The sequence below is a fragment of the Prunus avium genome, chromosome 3 (assembly GCF_965620075.1).
Source record: "Prunus avium chromosome 3, drPruAviu1.hap1.1, whole genome shotgun sequence".
Taxonomy (NCBI): Eukaryota; Viridiplantae; Streptophyta; class Magnoliopsida; order Rosales; family Rosaceae; genus Prunus; species Prunus avium.
Window position 1 is genome coordinate 10,599,970 of NC_142286.1, and position 25,466 is coordinate 10,625,435.

The 25,466-nt window shown below is 40.2% G+C and overlaps 1 protein-coding gene, 1 long non-coding RNA gene and 1 pseudogene across 2 annotated transcripts; 1 reads left to right on the forward strand and 2 right to left on the reverse strand.

The window, feature by feature from the left end:
- Positions 1-2,006: 2,006 nt before the first annotated feature.
- Positions 2,007-2,906, forward strand: LOC110757945 (antimicrobial ginkbilobin-2-like protein pseudogene; annotated as a pseudogene).
- A 7,805-nt stretch (positions 2,907-10,711) lies between these two features.
- LOC110757926 (uncharacterized) lies at positions 10,712-12,023 on the reverse strand. The gene is made up of 2 exons (XR_015834308.1): positions 11,383-12,023; positions 10,712-11,228 (listed from the first exon to the last, which is right to left on the reverse strand). It is a non-coding gene; the product is annotated as an uncharacterized LOC110757926 (long non-coding RNA).
- Positions 12,024-12,031: 8 nt separating this feature from the next.
- LOC110757925 (F-box/kelch-repeat protein At3g06240-like) lies at positions 12,032-13,916 on the reverse strand. The gene is made up of 2 exons (XM_021959675.2): positions 12,401-13,916; positions 12,032-12,168 (listed from the first exon to the last, which is right to left on the reverse strand). Exon 1 carries the CDS (start codon positions 13,554-13,556, stop codon positions 12,423-12,425), a length of 1,134 nt encoding a protein of 377 aa, XP_021815367.2. The 5' UTR covers positions 13,557-13,916; the 3' UTR covers positions 12,032-12,168; positions 12,401-12,422.
- Between the last annotated feature and the right edge of the window lie 11,550 nt (positions 13,917-25,466).

The window sequence follows — 25,466 nt, forward strand, 5'->3', positions numbered from 1 at the left end:
TAATGCAATGCCAAAATATTCTTAAAATGAAGCTGATCAGCAGCTTGACAAAAGACAAAAACTAAGGGCTAACCGCCACTAAATATCTTCGTTAGGAATGAAAAAAAGTAATATTCTAGGACATTGGATTGTATGGATTTTAAATTTTAAAATTGAATTATATATTTTATATTAATATTTTAAATTTTAAATTAATATTTTATGAAAAATGGGGTAAAGTGAGACAAGAATGTAGGAAAAATGGGGTAAAGTAAAGATAAAATGAGTTTCAGGGGGCAAAGTGAGACTCAAATACACTTTCAGGGGATATATCAATAAATATGCGTTAGTTTTAATGTTAATGCGCAGAACCTGCTTGGTTTCGGGTGAATTGCAACTTCTTTTATGGTAGTAGAGTTGACTATTCACGTGTCGGATCAAACAACCGTACATGCTCCCACGCAAGGACAGAACAATAAATTTTTTAACAAGTGGGCTAGGTAAAGTTATTAATTAACTTAAAATTTAAATCATATAAACCACGTTAGTTTGCCAACGGGGTCTAGCCAAGTGGACAAGGGTCTCGACTTGCAGATCGGAGGTCTCAGGTTTCAACCCTCCACCTTCTTGTAGTTTAGACTATTGTTTGTTTTTTTGAAAAAAAAATTAGAAACATGCCAGTTCATAATTCTATTGACTAATTTCCAATATTTTTTTTTCTTTTTTTATAAGCCATATTGGGTGAAGGGGAAATCGAATTTGGAGACTTCGAGTGCATGGGTAAATGTTAATTTCCAATAAGCTTTAACATAAACAAATACATATTAAATGCAATCAAAAAACACATGTTATCAAAGTGAAAATATGTTCAACAACATACTTGAAAGTGTATCTATTTTAATTTTTAATGTGTATGTTTATTGATCCCCTGCAACTAAATTCATAAATTCATAAAGACTGAAAACTTTTTTGGACTTTAATTGGTTAGTAAATTCTAGGTTATTTATAAAACATGTTGTTGATGCCCAAAATGGAAGATCAACTTAGGTGGAAGAAGTGTTGCGTCTTCAGCAGGACAAGAGAGTTGTCGATCTTCGGCAAGGAGAGATCCTGTAGAAGAAATAGGGAAGAAGCAATCGTCAAGCTTTGGATACCAGTGTGGTACCTGACGAAGGCTCTCCGATGCTTAAGTCAGCAAGTGTGGGATGCATGGTAATTTTGGCAGAATAACAATAAACGTGAAAATAGTTACTCTTTTTACCTGAGTACTATTCCTCTTTTATAGGGAAGTGAAAGTGAGAGTTTGCACAAAGTTTCAATGTGCAACTTTGTGCAAATTGTTGTGGTGGCGACATGTGTATGTGATTCTAGGTTCTGTAGTGTGAGAGCATCAGCAGCTGTTTCGGTAGGCGACTATCGCTCCGGAGGGAGGTATCCCTTCAACAAGTCAAGAAGATGATGACGTCATTAGTATTTTAGGGAACACCCAAGTGTCTTTCCTTTGGCAATTGGCACATGTGCCTATTTACTTTGTGCCGAATGTGCTCGGTCGATTATGGTGTAAACACATGTTAGATATATATGTTTGATTTTTGTTTTTATCCCCAAAACCTCCTTGGACTACAACACACTGTAGCCCTTGGAGTAGTTCCGCCCTTGCTCCCACGTCACCCAATATATGTTGTCCATGTATTACACTTGAGTGATACCGTAGGTGAGGTTGCGTGTTGAGAGTAAACTGTCATTATAATAGAATGCTTTGAAAATTTGATTGTTTTCTACATTTCACTTTTCATTAGCGACTGACTGTAATTTCTCTTTGAGCATCATTTGTATCCCCATCCAATTATACAAAGCATTATTTAATTTCAAAGATAAATTCGGGTGCTAATGTTTTTGACTAGGTTCCCACTTTAAAACGTCAGCAATTTCAACTAGGCCATACATGACCAGTACTTCTAGAAACTTCCTAAATGTGTATTTATAGAGTGTGTTCTGGACAGAAACATAAATAAAAACGGAACAAATTACCCACTTTGAGTTTCAGCCATGTTCTTCTCCAAATTAATCCCTCTCTATTTCTTACTCTTCTGTCTTTTACACCATGCAGCGCTTGGTGCTTCACTTTTCCATTTTTGTTTCAGCAAGGAAAACTACACTGCCCAAAGCCCATATGGTGCTAACTTGATTAAGTTGTTCAATCTTCTATACATAAAAGTTCCTCCTACTGGATTTGGCCTCGGATCAACTGGTAAAGGCCAAAACCAAGCGAATGGGCTAGCCCTATGTCGTGGGGATGTCTCAAGCCAAGATTGCAAGACTTGTGTCGTTGAAGCAAGCAAAGAGCTCGGTGAGCGCTGCCCTAGTGGAAAAGGAGCCATAATATGGTACGACAACTGCCTGTTCAAGTACTCAAATGTGAAATTTGCTGGGAAAGTTGATTACAAAAACAAGTTTTCTTTGTTGAATGGCTACAAAGTAGATGATCCCACGCCATTCAATACGAAAGTTAAGGAATTGTTAAGCGGGTTATCTACTAAAGCTTCTTCTAATCCAAAGTTTTATGCTACTGGTGAGCTAGAGCTCAGCTCATCGGAAACGCTATATGGTTTGACTCAATGCACTAGAGACCTCTATAGTTCCGATTGTAAGAAGTGTCTTGATGATGCAATAAGCGAATTGCCAAATTGTTGTGATGGACAACGAGGTGGGCGTGTTGTGGGTGGGAGTTGTAACTTTCGATATGAGCTTTTCCCCATTGTTGCTCCTTAACTAGATTATATAGCTCTCAGTCGGTTATGACCATGCAGCAATATTAATTCAATAAGTTCAGAACATGTTTAGAAAGCATGTTAATTGTTATAAATCTGAAATGTTTATTACATATTATGCTTACAAATAAATGAAGTGATATGCATGGGACTTCTAATGCCTAATTTATCAGCCTTAACCCTCTTCATTCTAATATATATTTGACCATGCACGTATACCAAAAATTTATTATTCCGAAACTCTAGAGTTTAAAATGAGCAAAACGTCAACGAGGGTTGGTTGAGTTGGTAAGGATCGTTCTCTTCACTATCAAAGTCTAGGTTTGAGTCCCGCTGTCGACAATCCCTATTGGTGGTTAATCTGTACCCAAAAAAAAAAAAAAAAAGGCTATGACCCCCTCTGTAAGTCCTCAAAGAGGCTTGGTATGCCCTGGTTTTTGGATGGGGTAGCCTCCCCTCCCCCTAAACTTTTGTTTACCCAAAAAGAAATTTGAGCAAAACTGGGATATCAAAATTAATGGATCTGACTACTTGTTCATTTTAGTTAATGATGCTCTCTCTCACCTCATATCAGGTGAGTGTGCTAGTGGCATTAGATTATGCAACGGCAGCCCCACTCTTTCACACTTGTTTTTCGCTAATGATACCCTTCTTTTCATCAAAGCCTCCTCTGAGAACTGCAGCAGAATGACCCACATTTTGGATGCCTACTGTGCAACTTCTGGCCAACTTGTTAATTTGGACAAGTCTAATATGTTCTGTAGTCCAAATACCCCGAGTAATATCAAAAGAAGTGTGTGTTCAGTTTTGAATCTTAAGGAGGCAGACAATCGGGGAAGTATTTGGGTTTGCCTTCGGTTTGGGGTCACTCAAAAAAAGAGGCCCTTGGTTATATAAAAGATCGAATTCTAAAGTTTATTCACGGGTGGAACAACAAGGAGCTCTCTCCTACTGGGAAGGAAGTTTTAATAAAGGCAGTGCAGCAGCCACTGCAATCCTGGCTTACTCGATGACCTGCTTCATGTTGCCAATTACTCTTTGCAATGAGATCAGTATGGTCATGGCTTTCTTTTGGTGGTGTGATAATGATTCTAGGAGAAAGGTTCACTTGAAGGAGTGGGCAGATTTGGGAGAGGCTAAAAGTTGTGGTGGACTTGAGTTTCTAGATTTGGTATCTTTTAACATGGCTTTATTGGCCAAACAATGTTGGAGAATCATTAATAACCCTTAGGCTCTGTGGGTCAAGATTCTCAAAAGTTTGTATTTTCCGAATTATGGTTTTCTTGATGCTGATAAGGGTGGCAGAGCCTCTTGGGCGTGGAATAGCTTACTAGAAGGAAGATATGTTATTCTGAGTGGTGCTAGATGGCAAATTCTGGGAGGCAATTCTGTAAGGCTGTGGGAAGACTCATGGCTCCTCCAATCTGACCATCGGTACCTTCGCCCAACTGCACATGTCCCCTCCATTGGGCCCATGATGATTGCGGATATAATTGACTGGAAGCATAAGCGCTGGGAGTTGGTGGACATTAAGAACCTGATTTCTGTGGATGAGGTCAATGAGATCTTTTCCCTTCCAATTGGAGGTAAAGATATTCCTGATTGTCTGATTTGGCCTTACATGGAGAATGGCTCTTATACAGTCAAGTTGGGATACCAATGGATCATGGGGGAAAACAAGCGAGCTCAGTCAAATAGGATTGAAACTTCTCACCAGGTGGATGTTGTATTTGGGCTTGCAAAACTCTCCCAAATTATTCATGTGGCGTGTTGTCCATGGGATTCTTCCTACCTTTGCTAGCTTGTTCAAGAGGAAGTTGAGTCCTTCTCCCATCTGCCCTCTTTGCCATGATTTTCCTGAATCTGTGGAGCATGTTATCTTCTTATCCCCATGGGCTCGAAAAGTATGGTATGCTAGTAATCTATCTTATAGACCTGATGATGACCAAGCTTTCTCTTCGTTGGATAAATGGATTTTGGCTATTTCTTTCTACTCTGTTTTCTCGAGCCTGGAGAAACAATGGATTTTAACTCATGCTACCTTTGTGTGTTGGAGTATTTGGAAAGCCCAGTGTTCTTCTATTTATGCTACACCACTTAATTTTTAAACAAACCCAAAAAAGGACAATTGGCCCTATTAAATTTAATTTTGATTATTAAATTACTTTGATTCCTTATCGAGTGTTTTGGGTTTTTTTCGGGGTTTTTTATATGAGGTTTTGGAGTTGGGCTTTTTTTAAGAAATCAATGACAGTTTTGTAATTTGTAGGAAGTTCGAAACTTCTTTGTTATGTTGTAAATGGGCTTTGGGTGTGTTTCTAAAGTTCATTTCATGTAAGTTTTTTTTATATAATTTAGGCTCCTATATTGGGTATATAGTGAATCTCCCAAACAAAGAGTACAAAAAGTTATAGTTTCCTCTCATTTTCATACAATTCCTACAATAACTATTTCATTACAAACTTCAACCTTACAATTGTGTGCAATTTCTCTCGTCTCCTTTGTGGTCTTGATGCCTCTCTGCATAAAGAACTCTCTCTCTTTCTAGATCTCTCCTGATAAAATGTCTTCCTCATTTAAGAAAATGATGCCATCAGCACCCACCACACCAGAAATAGTGCAGTCAGGAGAAATCGTGACCCTTAACCATCAGTCACAATCACCCCTGCATCCGATGGTGACTAGAGAAATTCGAAAGAGTTGAAAAATGGGGCTGATCTAGCCCTAGATTGCATTCTAGAAGCTCTCCTTCCAACTTGTTTTATGAGACTTGATGGGGCGCAGTAATATGAAAATTAGTCAAAACGATGGAGATTAAGTACTCGTTTGGCATTGCTTATTTGGGGTGATAAGTGATTTTTTAAAAAAAAATTAGGAAGCCCAGCCCGTTTGGTAACCTATGAGAAAATCACTTATTATTAAAAATTGTTGTGGGAGAAAGCAATAAAGGAAAGCAGCTAATGAGCTGCTTTCAATTTCTAATTATACGGTAATCAGATTTGAGAAGGCGCTGAGTTTAATGAAAATTACAAAATTCCAAAAATACCTCAATATGATTTCACGCTCTCCTCTTCTCGTGCGTCTTCTCCTTCCCACGCCACATGGCACTCTTCTCCTTCTCTTCCATTCTTCCCCCATTTTTGTTCTTGTTTGATCAATTTAAGCGCACTCCTAAGAAGCCACAAGACTCAAGTAAGAAGCATATTGTGTTTATTTCTTCTCAATTTCATTCTTCATTCGTTCTCTTTAATTTTTAGGGTTTTAAGTATCAATTGTTGTTGTTGTTGGTTTTCTATAATATGACGGTTGTGTTCTTAGTGCCTGGGCTCGTGATGTTGAAGCCTACTTCTTCTGTGCTCGGGCTCCAGAGACACATCAAATTGACCCAGCTGGGCATTGCTGGTTCACTAGTTCTAGACTTCATGGGATTAATTTTTCTTTTCAGAAATTCCAAAAAATAATTGTAAAGTGTCAAAATAATTAAAGAGATATAAAATGTCACGCCCCTGGAGGCTGGAGTTGAATCCAAGGGATTATGGGTGGTTTGAAAACTCTGATATTTCGATCTGGTTATAGAGAAATGGTTGTTTTGTTCATACCTTGTTTTTTTCCTTTTCTGGTCAGTAGTTCATACTTTGTTTGGACTTAATGCTCCAGCAATGAGTCTATTCAATCTAGCATTAGACTAATTGAATCGATTGACTTTGCAGGGTTAGCATTGTCCTTTGAAAAGGAAAGAATGACTTTAGAACTTGTTGGCTTTGTAATACAATTAAGGATCAACAGCCCTCGAGTTCGACTGACACCGAGTCATCTATTTAGGGTGGTCACTGTTTAAGCTTTTACAAGTTCCAACCAAATCTGTTCATATCTCAACGATAGCTTACTGATGTGCCCAATTTAACATGGCACACTTCCATTTTCTCCTCCTAAACACATTTTCAGTTTTCCATTTGTTGGTTTTTATTTGTTTATTTTTTAATGTTCCTATTTTTGTTTCTTTGTTGTTGGATCTAATGCAAGTTTTGTTTTTGTTACAGCCGAAATTTCTGTATTGATATTTTTATTGATCTGTATTACTTTGGGCTTTGCTGCTTATTTGTACAAGTAAGCTCCTATCATTGCATTTGAGATAGATGAACATATATGCACTTGTTTAGATTAGATAAACATCTATGCACTGCATTTGAGTTGTGGCTAGTTTGGTTTGTTTTGTAATTCACTTGTATACCTATTATTTTCTTTTGTACTTGAAGAAAAAAATCATTCAACATAATGCCCTTTTTAGTCATTATACACAGCTCACAGCACTTCCACAAAAAATTACCAAACACTCCGAAACTGATTATTGTACAAACATCACTTATAACAAAAAGTTTACCAAACGTCAAACTGTTTTATCTTACAGTTGATTTCTCTCACAGCAAATCTGACAACAATTATTTTCATAGCACAGCAATGCCACACTGGCCCTAAGGTTACTAAAAAAGGCAAATAAAACTTGAACTTATTGTGATTATTAAAGATTAAGATTAATTTATGAGACAAAACTTAAAATTCAAAATGATGAAATATATATAGATTAATTTGATAAGATTTGAGCAATCCTAAGTTCGAAAAAAAAGGAAGCATATATATGAAAGTAATAATGTTAGGGACACCAAATTTGTGCATCGAATTTGGATCCCAAATGATGTTGCATATGACACATCATTACTTTGTTGTCCCCCTTAAGTTTTTTGTGTTTTTCACAAAATCTCTTGAGGTATTGGAAATTCCACTAACCTCACATATGTTTCAAATTATTTATACAAAACCCCTCCCATTGATTTTCCACCTAAAAATTGTTGATGCTATCACACAAAAATCTCCAAATGACAATTTTAACATAAAATCTTAGATTGCGCATACAACCGAGGTCTAATCGTTGAGGTTAATGTTGTAATTTAAATTTGAAAAAGTTTTTTTAAAAAGAGAAATCATCAATATTTTTGACCGGAAATTAAGGAAAGGGATTTTGCGAATATAATTTGAAATTTCAAGGGGTTTTTAGTGTAAGTTCTGAAACTTGAAGGGGTTTTATGAAAGGACTCATTATTACAAAAAGTGAAAAAGAAGACCAGAAAACAACAACGGTAAAACAAAATACTATCGCTGTGTTTTCAAACTTGTCCAATTTTATCCTTCCGTTAAGTTGACTATTTGGTCAATCATCAATTACTAACGTGGCAGTCATGGGACTCATCCCAACTAATAATTTAAGTAGTTTTTTACTTATAAATAATTTAAAATTTTAGAAATTAATTATACAACCTAACAAAAAAGCATAAAATTGAAAATTTTAAAATAAAACCAAACCCTACCCACCTCCATACCGACTGCAACCTCATACCCAGCCCCAGCCGCCCCTCAACACCAACAACAGTCGCCAACTTCTCCATAGTAGCAGCAATGGCACCACCACCATCCCTCCCTCCCAGCCCAGCCCAGCCCAGCTCCCTGCTCCTTTCTCAGTTCCCTGTCCCTCAATTGTAACCACCCATCCACCCCTTCACCATCGCCAATAACAGATCTCTACCATCTATTGGAATGGCACTCAAGAAAAATCTCATCAATCAAACAAATGGCACGAGTCTCGATCAACTTGGGAATCAAATGGAACTCAGTCCCTTCCACATCCATATTCATCACCGCGAAATCTCTCTCTGAAACCGTATTCTTCCACCAATTCGCGAAATCAAACCCCTCAATCTTATCCACATTATCCCCATAATGCTACACTATATTTATAATTTATAATTTTTTATTTCTTTAAAATTTTGTTTTAAGTTATATATATTTATTAATATATATTAATATATACTTTTAATAATTGTATCCATGACGTATCGTATTCTAGTTTTTGGAAATTTACCGTATCCCCATGTCGTGTCGTATCATATCGCCGTATCCATATCCGTGTCCGTACTTCTTAGGATTGAACCCTCCCTATCCCTTACCTTTTTCCACCGTTTTCTTACTTGGGTCTCTTGTGATCTGAAAGAACTATAACAAGGTCTCATTTCTCACCCAAGCCGCATATGTCAAAAGAGAAACTCCTTTCTTTGTTCTATATTCTTCATGAAAAGCCTTATCAGCCTCCTTAGACCTCAAAGCTCTTGTTCTGTTTTGGGTACTATTTTTGGGTATGGGGGTGACGGTGGGTATGAAGGTGGGTAGGGTAGAGGATGGTGCGGCTGAGGAAAGCGGAGGCTAGGTAGGGTTTGCTTTTATTTTATGTTTTTCAATTTTTTGTGTTTTTGTTAGGTTGTATAATTAATTTCTAAAATTTTAAATTATTTATAAGTTAAAAAATACTTAAATTGTCAATTGGAGCAGCTTTCACGGCTGCCACGTCAGCAATTAACGATTGACCAAACGGTCAACTTAATGGAAAGATAAAATTAGACATTAATTAAAACATTATGGTTGAAATTGATGAAATTGATATCCCATACCCCATATTGAGAATGACCCCAAACATATATGGGATCTTTTGAGGTTCGCCCATTTTTTTTACTTTAAATGATGCCACGTATAGGTCAGGTGTTAAAAAAAAAATGCTTTGTTTTCAAGGACCCAGCATCACACAACCCGCTCATCTCCTCTCCTCTCCACTCCCCACCTACCTCCGCCACCCCAATTCCCCTCCCTTCCTCTCCCCACTGCAATCCCCCACCCAGTCGTTTGCTCCACCTCTCTTGAGCCCCCCATCGACCCTTGAAATTTTCTCTGCACACCTAAACCCCCCAATTCTTTCATAGAGTTGACAAATTCTTCAAAGGGTGTATCCAATTCAAACTTTTAATGATTTTTATAGAGTTTAAAAGTCTGGAAGTAGCCAATTTAGATTTTTAAAGAGTTATAAAAGTCTAGTGGTATTCAATTATGACTTTTAAAAAGTAGTTAAAAGTATTTAAAAGTTTGGTAGTATTTAAAAAGTTAATGACTTTTAAAAAGCTTATTAAATGAATGATTTTTCCATACTTTTAAGGCTAATTGTTAAGAGCAAAAGTCTTGCCAATTTACTAGTGACTTTTATCAACTCTATGATAGTATTTAAGAATTTGTCAACTCTATGAAAGTAACTCACTTAAAAAAAGTCACTAGTAAATTAGCATTAACAATTAGCCTGAAAAGTAGGGAAAAGTCATTCATTTAATAAGTTTTTTAAAAGTCATTAACTTTTTGGTTACCACCGAACTTTTAAAGACTTTTTAAAAGTCACAACTGGATACCACTAAACTTTTAAATACTTTTAACTACTTTTTAAAAGTCCAAATTGAATACCACTAGACTTTTATAAACTCTTTAAAAATCTAAATTGAATACCTTTAGACTTTTAATCTCTATAAAAGTTATTAAAAGTTTGAATTGGATACACCCCTTAAATATTTTTTAATTAAGTTTTGTGTATGTGCCAAACACATCAGCAAATAAGCAGGCTCTACTCATGCTACGTCTAATGACTTAACAGTTGTCTTAATAGAGTTAACGAAATGAGGCAAAGTGAGACATGAATTTGATATTTGAAGGGTAAAGTGAGAGAAACTGAGTTTCAAGGGGGAAAATTGAGACTAAAATTGAGTTTTTCGGAGGCAAATCAATAATTAAGCCAAAAATAAAAAATAATCACATGGTTCACCAACCAGAAAAGTAGCCAGTGTATGAAATTATAAATACTTGAGTAATATGAGAAATTGTTGCGCTCTGACATTCACATGACATAATACCTATATGGAAAGAGAAACAGTTGCATGAACTACCTTACATTGTTTTGCTATCCCTGACGAATAATGTTTTGACATGCTAATAATTTTTCTGTGGCAAAACGTTATTGACCGAAAATAGCAACCAAGTTTTTCTCATATGGAGATGCAATTATTATCGTATCTATTTCTAAGAGTTCGTTCAAATCAATCTATCAATGAAAAACATATTTGTATACCTTTTCATCGAATTGAAAGCGAAAAAAATCCACACACAAAAATCCACGTGGTTCACCTACCAGCAAACTAACAAAGATCGGATCTGCTGTGCCCAAAATTCAGTCCCCTCTATGTTCCTCCATATTTGCTTGATACGCGTCCTTCAATTTATAACAAGGCTAACTCTGTTATGTTTTATTTTTCTACGTTAAAAAAACTAAAAAAAGCCCCAAAATACAAGGGAGTACAGAAGGCTTTTGTTCTCATATGTTGTCCATGCTCCGGCTTGAAACAGTAGCTTTGAATCATCCACGGCAATCTCAAACCCACAGTAGCTTTTTTTGCAGAGACTTGAAATAGTTGAAATAGTGAAACCATCACCTTCTATTGTTCTTCTCTCTACCTCCTTTTTCCTCTCAATCTTCTTCTGATAGACATACAAAATTCACTCTTTCATGAACTTTATCCTCACTGTCCTGCAAAACCAGGAAACAGTAGGAGGCACCAAAGTCTGCACAACAAACAAACTAATTAACAAGTGACTTGGGACAAGAAATTTTCATAGTTAATGTTCCAACTAGTGTAACACAGTCTGTCAGTCACATGATCTATATAGCATACTTATCCAGGACATGTCAAATTCCAACATCGTCAACAGTCCTTACTATGATTTGATCCTCTGAAAAGAATTCATTTGCATGAAACGTGCCCGTCATCTCCAGCAAGGTGAAATATTGTACCTCACCACCAATGTAGCCAAAAAAAGGAAGATAAAATTTTGTATATAACCTTCCATCAGTTGTAAGCAACAATGGAAAGATACCATTTTATCTGTATAATGTTACAATTTAAAGGTGTCATTGATTTGTATGTTTCCGTACAACAGTCCAAATCTCAAAACTTATTTAACTGCTCAATTTCCTAGTTAGCAGGCAGCATGAATGAATGAAAAGTCCACAAGAGAGAACTTGTTGAAACACTGGAACCATGTGCAACAAGTTGAAAAGCATTAATGGGAAGTCCCTGCTTATTTTGATTGCAACTATAAAATGAAAAGTCTTATAAACCATGTGATCCAAATTCTGCAAACTAGTGCATGTATGTTATCATGGTAAATAAGAAATCTGTCAAAAAATATTTAGTTGACAGAACGAACAACCCAATGCTGTAATAGCAAATTATTACTGCAACTGTGAATTTCTAGTGGAACACAAAAAGGCAATCACTAATTTTACCATTACGTTCTATGATATAATAAAAGCAACAGCATTAGGGGCGAGTACCATATTACAACTAAAAAGGAAACAGACTCACCTGAGCTTGGTTGAACATATTTGCCAGAAGATTTTTGTAACAGAAGTTGTCATGACCCTAACAGATCATAGAACATGAAGACAATGTGGAATTTGAGACTTGAAATCTTCTAGGCTGCCCTTCTGTTGATATTTCTCCTGAAGTGAACAATCAGGTTATGTAGCAAAGAGCAAAATGAGATATAGAGTTGTTATCGATTTAACATCTAAAGAAAGTGCACCATAAATCAAACTCATCACAGTAGTTAGAAATACTAACAAATAACACAAGGACTACTTGTAAACCTTCATAATACAAGGCATACAAAGACTAAAACTACATGATCACTTTCATTTCATAGCCTCTTATACAACTCCATACAACATTTACCATACAGAGAGCTGAACCAGAACTACATGATCCTCTTGTTAGTCTCTTGTAAGACTTCATGTTGTCCTTTAGTTGAAACTAGGCTCTCCACATAAAAATGGACTTCTAAGGAACAGCGAAGGCCACGAATTGGAATGTGTTTAGCTTCTTCACTACTTGGATTATACAAAACCAGCTCCCCTTTTCTACTTTCCATATAAATTTCACCATATAAACCGCATCCCAGTGGCCTCTCAATTCCAAGCAGGGGTCCAATTGTCCATTCCCTTTTCCACAAAACCTCAGCATCATGCTCAATCATTTTCCATGCATAAATCTCTCTTTGCCTCCCACTAAAAGTATACACTATCAAATGAAGAGATTGCTTTAAATCCGCCAGTTTTGTGCACATCGGGATTTCTAAAAAGCTTAAATCTGGCAACTGCAATTCCCCAAACACATCATCACACCTGTCAAACGATACGATCAATTCACGATCCCCCCTGCCATATGCAATCCAATAAAGCAAACCATTCAGAGCCGTGCACGAATGTTCATAAATTTCAAAGTGAAAAGTATTAACCTCCTGCCAACAATCCACTTTTTGCGAATACACCTCCGCCCGTATCCAAGCATTACCAAAGCAAGACAAAGACACAATCCTCACAACCTTATAGTCATCAATAAGAGGGTGGTACCCAAATCCGTGGGCAACGCCACGGACCTGAACATTATCATCATCATTGACAGAATCAATAACTGAGTCTGGTAGGACACTAAATTCCCTTATAGCAGGGTTCCACAACAAAATCATAGGTGACCAAAGATGAGCAGATTTATCATGAGCTAAACAAAGTAAGCCATTAGAAGACCCCACAAGTTTCAAGTGATGAGAATCCATTACAGATGATGGTATCTCCAATTTTGATAACATGTAACCATGTGTGCCATGTAAAAGCAGAGAAATGACATTCTTACGAGTAACATTGCAACGGTACTTTACCAGAAGGCGTCCACTTTGGTCTTCTTTTGCAATATTCAGATTGAGGTGCTGAGAAATGAAATGGGGGTCTCTGATCAGAGCTTGCCATTCTTTGCGTACTGAGCTGAACCGAACCAGAGATTTGACGGGTAGTCTTGAGAGAATGTCAGCCGTCAGATGCTCAGGAAAGGCCATACGAAAACGATGAAAATTATGATCTTCTTGCAAAGGGGTTTTGAAAATGTTGGTGTAAAGAAAATAAAAAATGGCTGAGACGCTAGAAGAAATTGAAGAGCCAAGAAAGAAAAGAAACAGACATGTTTTGAAAACAATCTTCGCTTGTAGCGGCAAGCTCTCTGAAGAAGCAAATCTTTTCAGGAGGGCTCAAGGAAGCTGTGGGCGAAACCCATTTTAGATGCTCTATGATATAAAGTCTGGACTGTGTAACATCCTGAGGTGTTGTTCTCTTTTAAGTAACAAAATAAATTGTTGGTTTAATTTGCCATTGACGTTTAAGAAGAGATCTGGTATTGGCAAAGGTAATTGAGAAGACATAAAAGCAGTAAAAGTAGGACAATTCTCTGCTAAAAAAAAGTAGGACAATTCTTTATTTCTTTTTGATCTGAAAGTAGACAATTCTTGGGTCATGTCTATTGGGGATCTTGATATTCTTTCTCATGTGGCCCAATGGGCTGAAAAACACATGTTGTCTTAGTTTTAGAAATAAAAATGGTAAGTCTTATGGGTAGAGTCCTCCTGGTAAGTCTTAATTTCGATGGCTCTGTTTTACCTAATGGAAGTTCTTCAGTAGGTTTTGTAATCCGTGATCAAAATGCTAAACCTCTACTTGCAGACAGAAGCTTTGGCTTTAAAGCAAGTGTTGATGCAAAAAAGTGGTTCAGCACTTTTGGACTCAACTTAGTGATGTCTGGGCCTTCGGAATGCTCTGGCCCTAAATAGAGCGACCAATCTGCAAAATGAGAACGCTCGGTAAGACCTAAGGCACCAGTGTGGTACTGGTTGAAGGCTCTCCGATGCTTAAGTAAGTACAGAGTGAATAGTAATCTGGACAGAGTAATGGTTAAGTATGCTGAAAGTTCCAGTTACCTTCATTTTGAGACTTATGCCCCCATTTATAAGTCTTGGGAGGTGTGCAAGTTGTGTAGATTTTCGATGTGGGACTATAGATATTCACTGTGGGTGCTCCACGTGTCCAGGAGGCCTTTCTGCTCTAGCCTTGCGTTCGGCAGTCAGGAGGTGCCGAATAGGGCCTTACCGATTCCCTCTTTAGTCCACATGTCATTTCCTTAGTGGTCCGCCAATTGTGGTATAAACAGGAGTCCCCCAAGTTCCCATATGAGGGAAACTTCTTAGTTGGGGACTTGATATAATCTTCAGTGTTCTCTGCTTGTCGATGGCTTAGTTCAGTTGTCATGCTTTCTTCGTGTACTATCGTTCGATAGCTCTATTTGGAGCAGGGGACTTGGGCCCTTCCTTGCTAGTGCGTACTCCTTCGCTCGAAACACATCCCTAGCTTCTCAAGGTTCACTAGTTTTGTGCTTGCCGTTCATTAAACATGTTATTTCGAACAGCAATGGACTGCTACCTTCGTTCGCAATGGTGATGAGTGTTGAGAGCTGAAGAGAGACCATCCGATCATTCTATTGATATCGTCATTGCTTGGGCTTCCGTGTGCGGCGTGCGCGTTGGGAACCGGGTTCGACATGATAGAACAACACTTAGTCTTTTGCGCTTTGCGTGCTGACAGCCTCCGCCTCTGATTGGTGCCACGTGTCGGGGAGTGCATGCTGATTGAAGTAATGATGGCGTTGGTTTTTTTTTCGAGGAGTACCGGTTGATTCCTCGCCCATATAAATAGGAGTGACTCCGGATGGAAGAGTCACTTGAGTTTGTGAGAGCCATTTCGAGAGCTTGAGAAAGGCGATTTTCGCGATCTATCTTCGACAGTCTAGGCGATTTCCAGCGATCTTTCACCACCATAGAAACAAGGTATTTCCACTTTTCTAGTCCTTTTTCAGATTAAATGCACCTTTCTGCCCTGAACTAGACTATGAACATATATGAACACGATGAATGCTCGGTAGTCTAGTTGCTATAGGTAGCGATAGCCTTAGGATCCATAGTTTGATTCCCTTGCATGGCATTTAGTTTCTTTCTTTTCGTTTGTAGATGTTTGATAGCGAGTCACCGTATGATGTTGGCTTCGCAAATCTCGCGACCTGGTGTTCCGAGCTGAGAGGATATGCGTCAACACAGGTCGTCCTTCTTTTGGTGCCGTATGGTTTGTGCGCGGGCGTGCCAACACGGTTTACCGTGCGTTTGAGAGTGATGCGGTCGGAAGAATAGATGAGTTGCGCGCCTGTTTAAGTCTGACTTCTAATCAGAGCGATTGTGGCCGAGAGAGGAACTGATCTCGGCCGTTAGGTTCACGGCCTAAGCTACAAGGCCGTTAATGGTGGTGCTGATGGTGGTTTTTATGTGGTGCTCTAGCGCGTCGCCGGGTGGCGACGGTCGTATGATATATGAAATGAACGAAAGAGTAACAAAGATGGTGCTCCGGCGCCTTGAAAATCAAGGGTCGTATGATATATTGATGAATGGATTTTCCTACAAACTGCCACTACTCCTAAGAAAGCAAGTAAAACTATTGAAAATGCATTACAAGAAGATAAATGACAAGAAGTAAATAACAGAAAAATATAATCTGCTCCGTGGGAAGCTTGTGTTTGTTGTTGAACCCTTCAAATGTAGTTGGAACTTGGTATTTATAGGGAAGGTCTTGAGAAGACAATGAAGCTGAAAATCTGCATGGTGAGGTCGATCAGAGCTAGTGGGTAGTCGAGTCGGCATTTGGGAATGTGAGGCATGGTGGTGTGACCCCCATAAATGCTGGCCGCCGCCTTGATGGTGGGCTCTGCGTTTCAGGCCTTGGAGGAGCATTTAATGCCCTGGTCTGAGGGTTGGTGACTTAATCTCACAAGTCGTGAGCTTTTCGCACCCAATCCCTGATTTTACTCGCCATACCCTGACTTCAGTCACGTCCCTGCTTTCTTGGCTCATTAAATGCTCCTATATGGATCATGGGCCCTCCTGCTGTAATCAGAGGCGTTACTTCATTAAATGAAGCGTGGGACCTCAACGCCACGTGGCGACGCCACTTGACCTTCCTACTTTGGCCGTATATCTGAGGAGTTTGTCCTCGGCCAGTATCGTCGAGGCCGTTGTTGACTTTGAATTATATGCTCGCCTTTGTTTTTTAACAAAGGGAAGCGAACGATGACCTGTAACGTTCGGCCGTGGGTAGATGATAGGGCCAAGAGGAAGTTCCTTCGGTCAGCTTCCTCGGCCGAGATTGATTAGGCACAAACATATGATAACGAACCCAATGCGTTCGATGGGGAGTCATCGGACGACCAGAGGGACACCGATATTGAAGCACTGAGCTACGATAGTGCTTGTAGTGACGATGCCAAAATCGAGGTCATCAGTGAGAGGGTCAAGGTCGTGCCCTCATTCGGTAGGGGTAAGGTTCTACCAACGAATAGGGCAGTACCATTGGTTGTGGTGCCGTGCAGTGTGGAGTGCGCTAGCACGAGCCAATATTACGAATTCCTGATGAGGGATACACACCAACTGCCAATCGGAGGCCTCCACATCTGGCCGTGGAGATGTCGCCATCGAATCTTCCTTTCAGCCAGTTGTCACAGTAGTTCAGCATGGGAACCCTAGGGTACCTTTAGGCCAGCCCAAGGAGTATCTGTTCGGCGTAGATTACTTAAAGCCGAACAAGATCACAGTGGCGGAGCTGGCGAAGTACCAGGCCGAATACCTTATCCCGGATTCGATACAGTGGAGAATACCAGGGCCTATTAAGTCCTTGAGCAACCCCAAGGATGGTGAAGTGGCCTTCTTTACTGACATTCTGAAGCTCGGGGTTCGGCTATTATTGCAGCCTGTTGTCCAAAGGATCCTAGCTCACTTAAGTTATGCCCTAGGCTAGTATAACCCCAACTTCTGGGTGGCTCTGATGGGGGTTATCGTCGCGTACGACATTGCCGAGGAGGAAGAGCCGACATATGAATAGTTCTCATACCTCTACAGTGTCACCTGATCGAAGTGTGCTGGTCACGGAGGTTGGGTTCAGGCCAACTGTCTCCGAGATTCCGAACATGGGCATTTTGTGAGGGTCGTGTCGACTTCACAGAATTCATGGATGAATCGGCGGGTGCTCTTGTCCAGCGATTACGAATCACCTTCAAACAAGCCCGTCCGCTTTCACATTCCCACAACCTTTCAAATAGCCAGTAGATCAATGGGATGTCGTTCGGTAGGAGCTGTATTTTTTCTTGTTTATAACCAAATCTAATATCGTTGTTTCATTTGTAGGCAAGTTGAAGCAGCCGATCCCAACCAGGGTAGACATCCAGAAGGTTGAGTGGGTGAAGGCAAAAGTACCGATTTTCAGTCGGGTATACCCCAAGTTCATTTTTACAGCCAACTTAATAAAGGCTCGGCTCATTGACCTATCAGAGAGTAAGTGCCTTCTTTACCGTTTACTCATTCAGTAACTTTAGTGTGCTTACCTAATCCTTTGCTTATGTAGTGATGGAGGCCAGGAAGATATTGGAGACCTCCAAGAGGCGTCTTTTGATGGGCACCGAGGCCAAAAAACAACGGCAGCCCCAAGCATGCTCTTCGGTCCAGAAGGTCAAGGCCCTGAGCCTTCGGAGGCCAATTTAGAAAACTAGACCCTGGTGGAACGGCTGAAGGGGGAACGGCTGAAGCAGTTGGACGGCCAAAACTGACAGGCCGAAGAGTTGGCTTTGTCTAAGGAGGCTAGCAAACGTCCCGTCTTCGTTAAGCTGGACGCAAAACAGGCATCGAAGAGGACTCGCTCGTCCGATCAGCCGAGGGCCATCTTTGCTGCCGAGGATGAGGATGATTCCGCCGAACCTGTTACCCTCACCTGCCCCTTAAAGACTATTCAATTTGTGAACCATACGATCGTTGGTTGGCAGATAAAACATTCAAAGATTGAGGAGTTACCGAAAAAGCTCATTCGAGAAGAGACTGGTCGTGCCTTCCGACTCCAAGCTTCAATATGTTTCGCTATTTTTTGAATTAACTTAGCTCAACGCCTTTTATGTCTAACTCAAGTTATTCTTTCTTTAGACATCAATGGATATGTGGCTCTAGATGAAGCGAGCCATTACAGAGAGTGTACGACAATGACCGTTCCAAGGTTTCCAAGGCCAGCAAAGTCCTCCAAGACCATGCTAACCTCATCAAGGACAAGAAGGCTCTCGAACGGCAGGTAAAAGCTGCCGATGATAAGCTCGCTGAGATGAGGGGAGCATTGGAGACAGCGGTGCGGGCTGCCAAGGAAGCTGAGGCGGATAGGGATGCAGTCCATGTGGTCCTGGAAGAGGCTGAATGGTCTAAGGCTGTCGAGGTTGAGGCTGCCGTGAGGGAAGCAATTAGTCAGAAGTGTTCACCGTCCTTTTGGACAAGGAGCTGGGCTTGGAGATGGTAGATCGGTATAGTCTTGGCACATTCGCCATCCTCTTTTTGCCTTCAAAACCATCACTAAGTTCGCTAGCCATACTGGATAATAGCCTCTCGGATAAAGCCGATGGCGAGAAGCTTGTCTACTTCGGCCTTCATGGGATCGTCGCTTTTGTCGGACAGGTTGGTAAGTAGGGGAAATGTTGAGTTTGTGGTTGATGATTTCAGGGGGAATACCCAGCATATCTTCGTACAACCAAGAAAATATTTCAAAGTGATGGCGTAGAAATCGAATGAACTCGAATTGGAGGGCTGTGGTGAGTGTGGTGCTGATTTTCCTCATTCAAGATAATTGTTTCCAAGTCTTCGGCAGCCTGTGCTTGCAGCTTCGACGTCTCGTCTCTAGGGTCATCTATAGGCTCCTTGCCGTTCGGTACTTCGGTAACGGCAAGTGTCTCCATAAGGAGTTTGAGAGCTGCTGACTTAAGTGTTGTCGCGTAGCAGGTCTGTGCGCTGAGCTGATCTCCTCTAATTGCCCCAGTACTGTGGCAAGTCCGAAATTTCATGAGTAACATATGAGGAGATAGGTGTGCCTTGATCCCCGTAAATGTCGCTCGGTAATCAACAATGAGGAATTGGTCGTATACCATTGTTTTCTGTGGGGCCACATCGAAGGCGATGGGTAGGCTAACGCTGCTGATTGGCTAAACCAGATCTCCAGAAAAACTAAGGAGGGGTGTGAGCTGCCGATTGACATGGCTGTCGTTTATTCCCAATTCTCTAAATGCATAAGCAAAAATGACATTTATCGAACTGCATGTATCGATTAGGATTCTTCCTACGTCGAAGTCGGCTATTTTAGCTCGGATAATCATCGGGTCATTATGTAAGTAGAGGATCCCTTCTTCATCTTCTTCGTAGAAGGTGATGGGTTCCCACCGAACCTTCGGAATTTTGTGATGTCGATTGCCTTCAATGCCGAAGACTTGAGAGTATTGGAATGCTCGGACGTATTTCTTTCTTGAGCGGTTGGATATACCTGCCAGGGTTGGACCTCCACTGATGGTGCTTATCATATTGATCTGTCAATTCCCGTTCGGAGCTGGTGCCTGCTGTGGCATGGCAATATATTCCTAAGACTTATGCACTCTTCTGTACTATGGTTGTTGTGTTGGTGGTATCAGCAGAATTTGTCGATATCCCGGTTGTCTTGCCGGTTGGGGTTCCCAATGCCCAGTTTCAGTATGAGCTGGTGCTCGTTCATCAGAACGGTCTCGTACGAAGTGTTGAGCAGGGTGAAGATTTCTTTCCCATGGTCATGATTCGGTAGGGGCACTCGGTGAGTGTCGCGGCTATATTTCCCTTTAAGTTTCTTAGAGTGCTCCCGCCGAGTGCTGCCAGCGTCCTTCCCTTTGTGGCTAGTGATCGGTGCATAATTACATATCATTTTGTATCCTTCTAACTTATGATTTGATTATGTTTTTGAGTTAAACTTGTGCTTTTAATAAGTTTTGTGTTTGTTTCAGTGTAATAAGTTTGAGACTCATTAAATGCATTTTGGAGACAAGTTAGCTCATCGGTGTCTGCAGATCAGTCAACTTCACGAATTGGACTGTACTTGCTCAAGAAGAATCAGATAATGAGCCATATATCATTGGAAAGATACGGAAGTCTAGTTTCTGGAGAATTTTACGGTTCATGATTCCGAGTCTTCTAGAGAAAGTTATACAAGTTTTGGCAACTTAAGGTCAAATTCGGCAGCATCTGCGTTACTGGGCCGAATATCACATTTGAAGGGCTTTCTGATTTTTCCTTGAGCTGGGCTGCATATGCTTGGAAAGATAATTCAAAGGGTTTGAAGATCCAGATTTTTCCAGATTTTTTAGGAGGGAAGATCAAGCCCAAAACAAGCCCACAAGCTGACTGCAATGAAGTCAATTCCAGTCCATTTTCGGCAGTCAACTTGCAAGGCTCAAAACGTACACTTGTACTGCTCAGATGGGAATGCATTCTACATAAAGGTTGTTCCAATGGGTGTTGATTATGACATATCCAAATTTGAGCCCCATTGGATACATATTGAAACCTCAGGCCATCCTACACCAAGCCTGGTTCAGAAGAATTCGTTTTTCCAGCAACACATGTGCAACAGCAAAAGAACTTTATTAACCAGCAAACCCATGTGAAGAAAGCTTGAGGTGCAACAAAAGAAGTATGGGATGACATTGATTCCAACCACACTAACATAGACAAGATGAAGTGTGAGTTATGGATTGTATTAAATGAGGAATGATGGTGTTGGAATTCATCATGATATTCCTCCCTCTTAGCCCTATAAATAGAGAAGTCTTCAAGCTTCATAAAACACCCCCAAGGGGGGGGGGGGGGAGCTCTCAAACACTTCTCTAGAGCTCCCCTCCCTTATCTCCCTCAAATTCTCTTAGTTTCTCTTTCTAGTTTTCAATTGTTGTAATGAAATCTTTGTGCTGAAATTCTCCTTAAGTTTTTCTTAGTTCCACTTTACTTTTCATTGTTATGTAAATTCTTTTCTTTAGTTTCAAGTTTGATTAGTTTCCAAGTTTCAATTATGATTTTTGTTCTTATTCATTATGCTTATAAGTTAATATGCTAGTTTGAATGATTGATCACCATTTAGGCTCTTGCATGTTAGCTATCTTGGTTTGAATTAAGAGTAGACACCATGCTTTAATTCGAATTGAACTATGAATAGGAAGAGTATGTATGGACATTCGACAACAGGGATTAGATACATACTTGGTTGTTTAAAATGTTCTTCTATGCTTAATGGATTCCTAATGCTTAGTTTAGGTTAGACAACAGATGATCAAATTAGGGAATTAGGAATACAAGGTTAGGACCAAACACCATGACTTAATCATACTTTAGCTAGAATCAATCCTTTAATCTAATTGAACTTGGGAACTTATATGCTTGAGTTATTTTCTTTTCTTTCTTTCTTGTTTTATTTATTTTCTTTCTTGTTTTTCTGTTTTGTGTAGGAAAACTGAATTGGATTATTCAATCACCAATCCCTGTGGAATCGACCTCGCACTTACATATGCTATACTACCGAACGGCTCGTGCACTTGCAACTATCACAAGGATGCAGCTGAATCCATTTTGGTGCAGGTGAATCGACGCAACAGCTAGCCTGGTATTCGACTAACTTGCCAACTGAAGCATACGGTGATCCTTGTATTTACAGCTTTTGCTGCACTGGTTCCTCCTACAGAGCAGAAGGCCCGGTTTTCGAGTTGGAGTATTCGGTTTTCGAGTTGAAGTATTCGGCGAGTTGAAGTATTCAGCCTGTTTCATTAACCCATCATAAGTATGCCAATTGTTGCTATGCACTAAGTACCAGAAGTGCAAGGACCGAAGGCCGCTCTTGAATGTGCTAAAGGCTACCCGATTGTTGGTTTTTGGGCACCTCGAGTACTCATAGTTGAACTGTGTTGCGTATTCTCGTAGGGGCTTGTCTTCTCTCTACCGAATGGTATATAAGTCATCGGCATAGTACAGACGGTTTGTTTGGATCATAAAGTTGTTCAGAAAAATCTGCTTTAGTTCGTCAAAGGAGTCTACCGTTTCTAGTTCCAATCTATAAAACCAGTTTAGAGCCGCCCCTGTAAGTGCAGATGAGAATAGTAAGCATTGTCCTTCGTCGCTGAGCCCTTTGTACCCTATGGCAGATTCAAAAGAGTGGAGGTGTGTTAGGGGGTCTTCTACCCCCATGTAGAATGGTATGCGTAGTGACTGCACGTCCCTATCCTGCCTAGAGTGTTTTATGCGTTCGGTGAATGGTCCTGGCCGAAGCTTTTAATACTTCGATTCTTAGGAATGGGCCCAGTCGTCCTCTATTTTCTGAACCTTATGTAAGAGGAGTCGTATGATGGGGTCCCTGTTAGGGATCTCCTTGTCTTCGTACCATTTTGGACGTTGTGGGGACCTTCTCGGGTGGACCTCCGAGTACCTCGTTGGCATTGCCGAACAGTAGGTGGATACACGAGTTGCGGAAGGGACGTATTCATGATCAGACTCTGCTGTTGATTCCAAACCTTGCACTCACCGAATAGGGGATTTATCACCAAAAACCCTCATTCGTGAGTCATTGAGGCGTGCCTCGATCCTGATCGGTGACCTCTGCCTTTCCGCTTCACAATCCATCAAATGGTGGTGACAATCGGAATAAACCTTCTTCGGCAAGTGGGGTTTATCCTTGGGAGCCGGGATCACCAGGCACTTGGAGGGCACGGGTGTCGCCTTGGTCCCATTCTTACCCTTCCTCTGCCAATCAGGAGTTTGCAGACTCAGGTAGGATTTGGTCTGGATGTTCTGGGTTTGCTGCTCGTTGAGCTGCCGCTGCATTTCATCCACTTTGGACGAGAGAAGATTGTTGTGTTCCTGTAATTTTGCCATGTCCTGCCAAAGAGCCATGATTTGAGCTAAGAGCTTGGCCCCGGCAGTGGTTTGTATTATGGAGGAATTGCCAGCAGGGTGCAGGGGGCAGCACTGGGTTGGCTCCACCTTGCTTTCCGAACAGGAGCCCTTCTTGTGGTAGGAACACAGGTACTGATGCAGTCCCCATGTGATAGAGACAGTGGGTTGATTAGTAACTGTTTCCCACAGACGGCGCTAAACTGTTAATGCAAAAAAATGGTTCGGCACTTTTGGGCTCAACTTAGTGATGTCTGGGCCTTCGGAATGCTCTGGGCCTCGGTAGAGCGACCAATCTACAAAATGAGAACGCTCGATAAGACCTAGGGCACCGGTGTGGTACCGGGCGAAGGCTCTTCGATGCTTAAGTAAGTACAGAGTGAATAGTAATATGGACAGAGTAATGGCTAAGTATGCCGAAAGTTCCAATTACCTCCATTTTGGGACTTGTGCCCCCTTTTATAAGTCTTGGGAGGTGTGCAAGTTGTGTAAATTTTCAATGTGGGACTGTAGATATTCACTGTGGGTGCCCCACATGTCCAGAAGGCTTTTATGCTCTAGCCTTGCGTTCGACAGTCAAGGGGTGCCGAATAGGGCCTTACCGATTCCCTCTTTAGTCCACGTGTCATTTCCTTAGTGGTTCGCCAATTGTGGTATAAACAGCAAGCAATTATATGAGCATCCATGTTTCGATTATTGCCTCAAGAAATTGAAGGTGACTCCAAAGCCCCCACATAAATACTTGGCTTATTTATTGATTTGCTATGTAGCACGAACACTTCATTAGGCCAAAGTGTTGGGGTGTCGGACACACGGACACGACTTGGACACGGGTCAACGGTCAAGACACTTTTGGACACGGTCAACTGAAGTCAAGACACGGCAGGTACTATTTTGAAAATTATAAAACAAAAACTGGGGTCAAAACATAGTTATTGAAAACTATGTGGACATATTTGAAATATTTTTAAAAAGTGGGCTAACAATGTAAACAATTTTTTTATTTTTTTTATTTTTTTCCCTTCATAGCGAAGCTGATATTTTTGGTTGACTAAGGATATTTATAGCAATTTGGTCGTGAGAGAAGCATCTTTTTGAGGGGTAATTCATTCACTTTGTTTTTTTTAATTCTTTTTTATTTATGCAAACTTGATTCTTATTTTATGGAAGTGGGAAATCATTTTTCTTATTTTGAAGATGATAGATCATATAAAAAAAATGTCTGAAATTTTGTTTATGATGAATCATGAGTATGTGTGGATAAATATGTGTATCATTCTTTATTTTGTTTATGGAAAGATGAGTAATGCTAAGTTAACTCAAATGAGTATGAATTTGTTTTATGCTATTATGACATTGAAGTATTGAGTATGATTTTTTTAAAATATATACATATAAGTATATATTATTATAATTTTATTAGGATTTATTATTATTTTAATTTTTGTGTCCATATCCTAGTTTTTTGAGATTTTCCTTATCAACATGTTGCCATGTAGCGTTTCTGTGTCCCTGTGTCTGTGTCCCTGTGTCTGTGTCCTTGCAATATAGTTGATATGCCCCATGTAATTTACCGAAAATCTCAATTTACCTCCTGACTTTGTAATTGGGTCAATATGCCTCATATGCTATTATTTTGTGTCTCACATTGCCTCATTACATCAATTTAACAGTAACATTGTTAATTCACTGACGTGGGATGGACATTTTAATAAGGCTTATTAGTTCAAATGCCCCTTGAAATTTTGGTCAAACCTCACTTTGCACCGTGAAACTGAAAGTGACCCATATACACCCTTTGACTATGGTTTCGCGTTTCACTTTGCCTCATGTCGTCAACTCCATTCCTAACCCCGTCAAAATTGTTGACGTGGCAAGGACAATTTCTTCTTTTGTCCCATATGGCATAAAAACATTTTTAAAATTTGAAAATTCTCTTAAATAATTAAAATTTAAACATTAATAAATACAAAAACAAAAAAATAACCCGTAAACTTCATCCCCCCACCCTCACCAGCCATCTCTACTCAGCCCTACTTTGATGTCACCATCACCTCTCCACCTTCCTACAACCCCACTACGACCTCAGCCCACTTACTAGATCAACCCACTCCAACAATCCCC

What these genes read in the sequence shown, in the direction of transcription:
- LOC110757925 (XM_021959675.2), bottom strand. Translation starts at nt 13,556, where the DNA reads ATGGCCTTTCCTGAGCATCTGACGGCTGACATTCTCTCAAGACTACCC.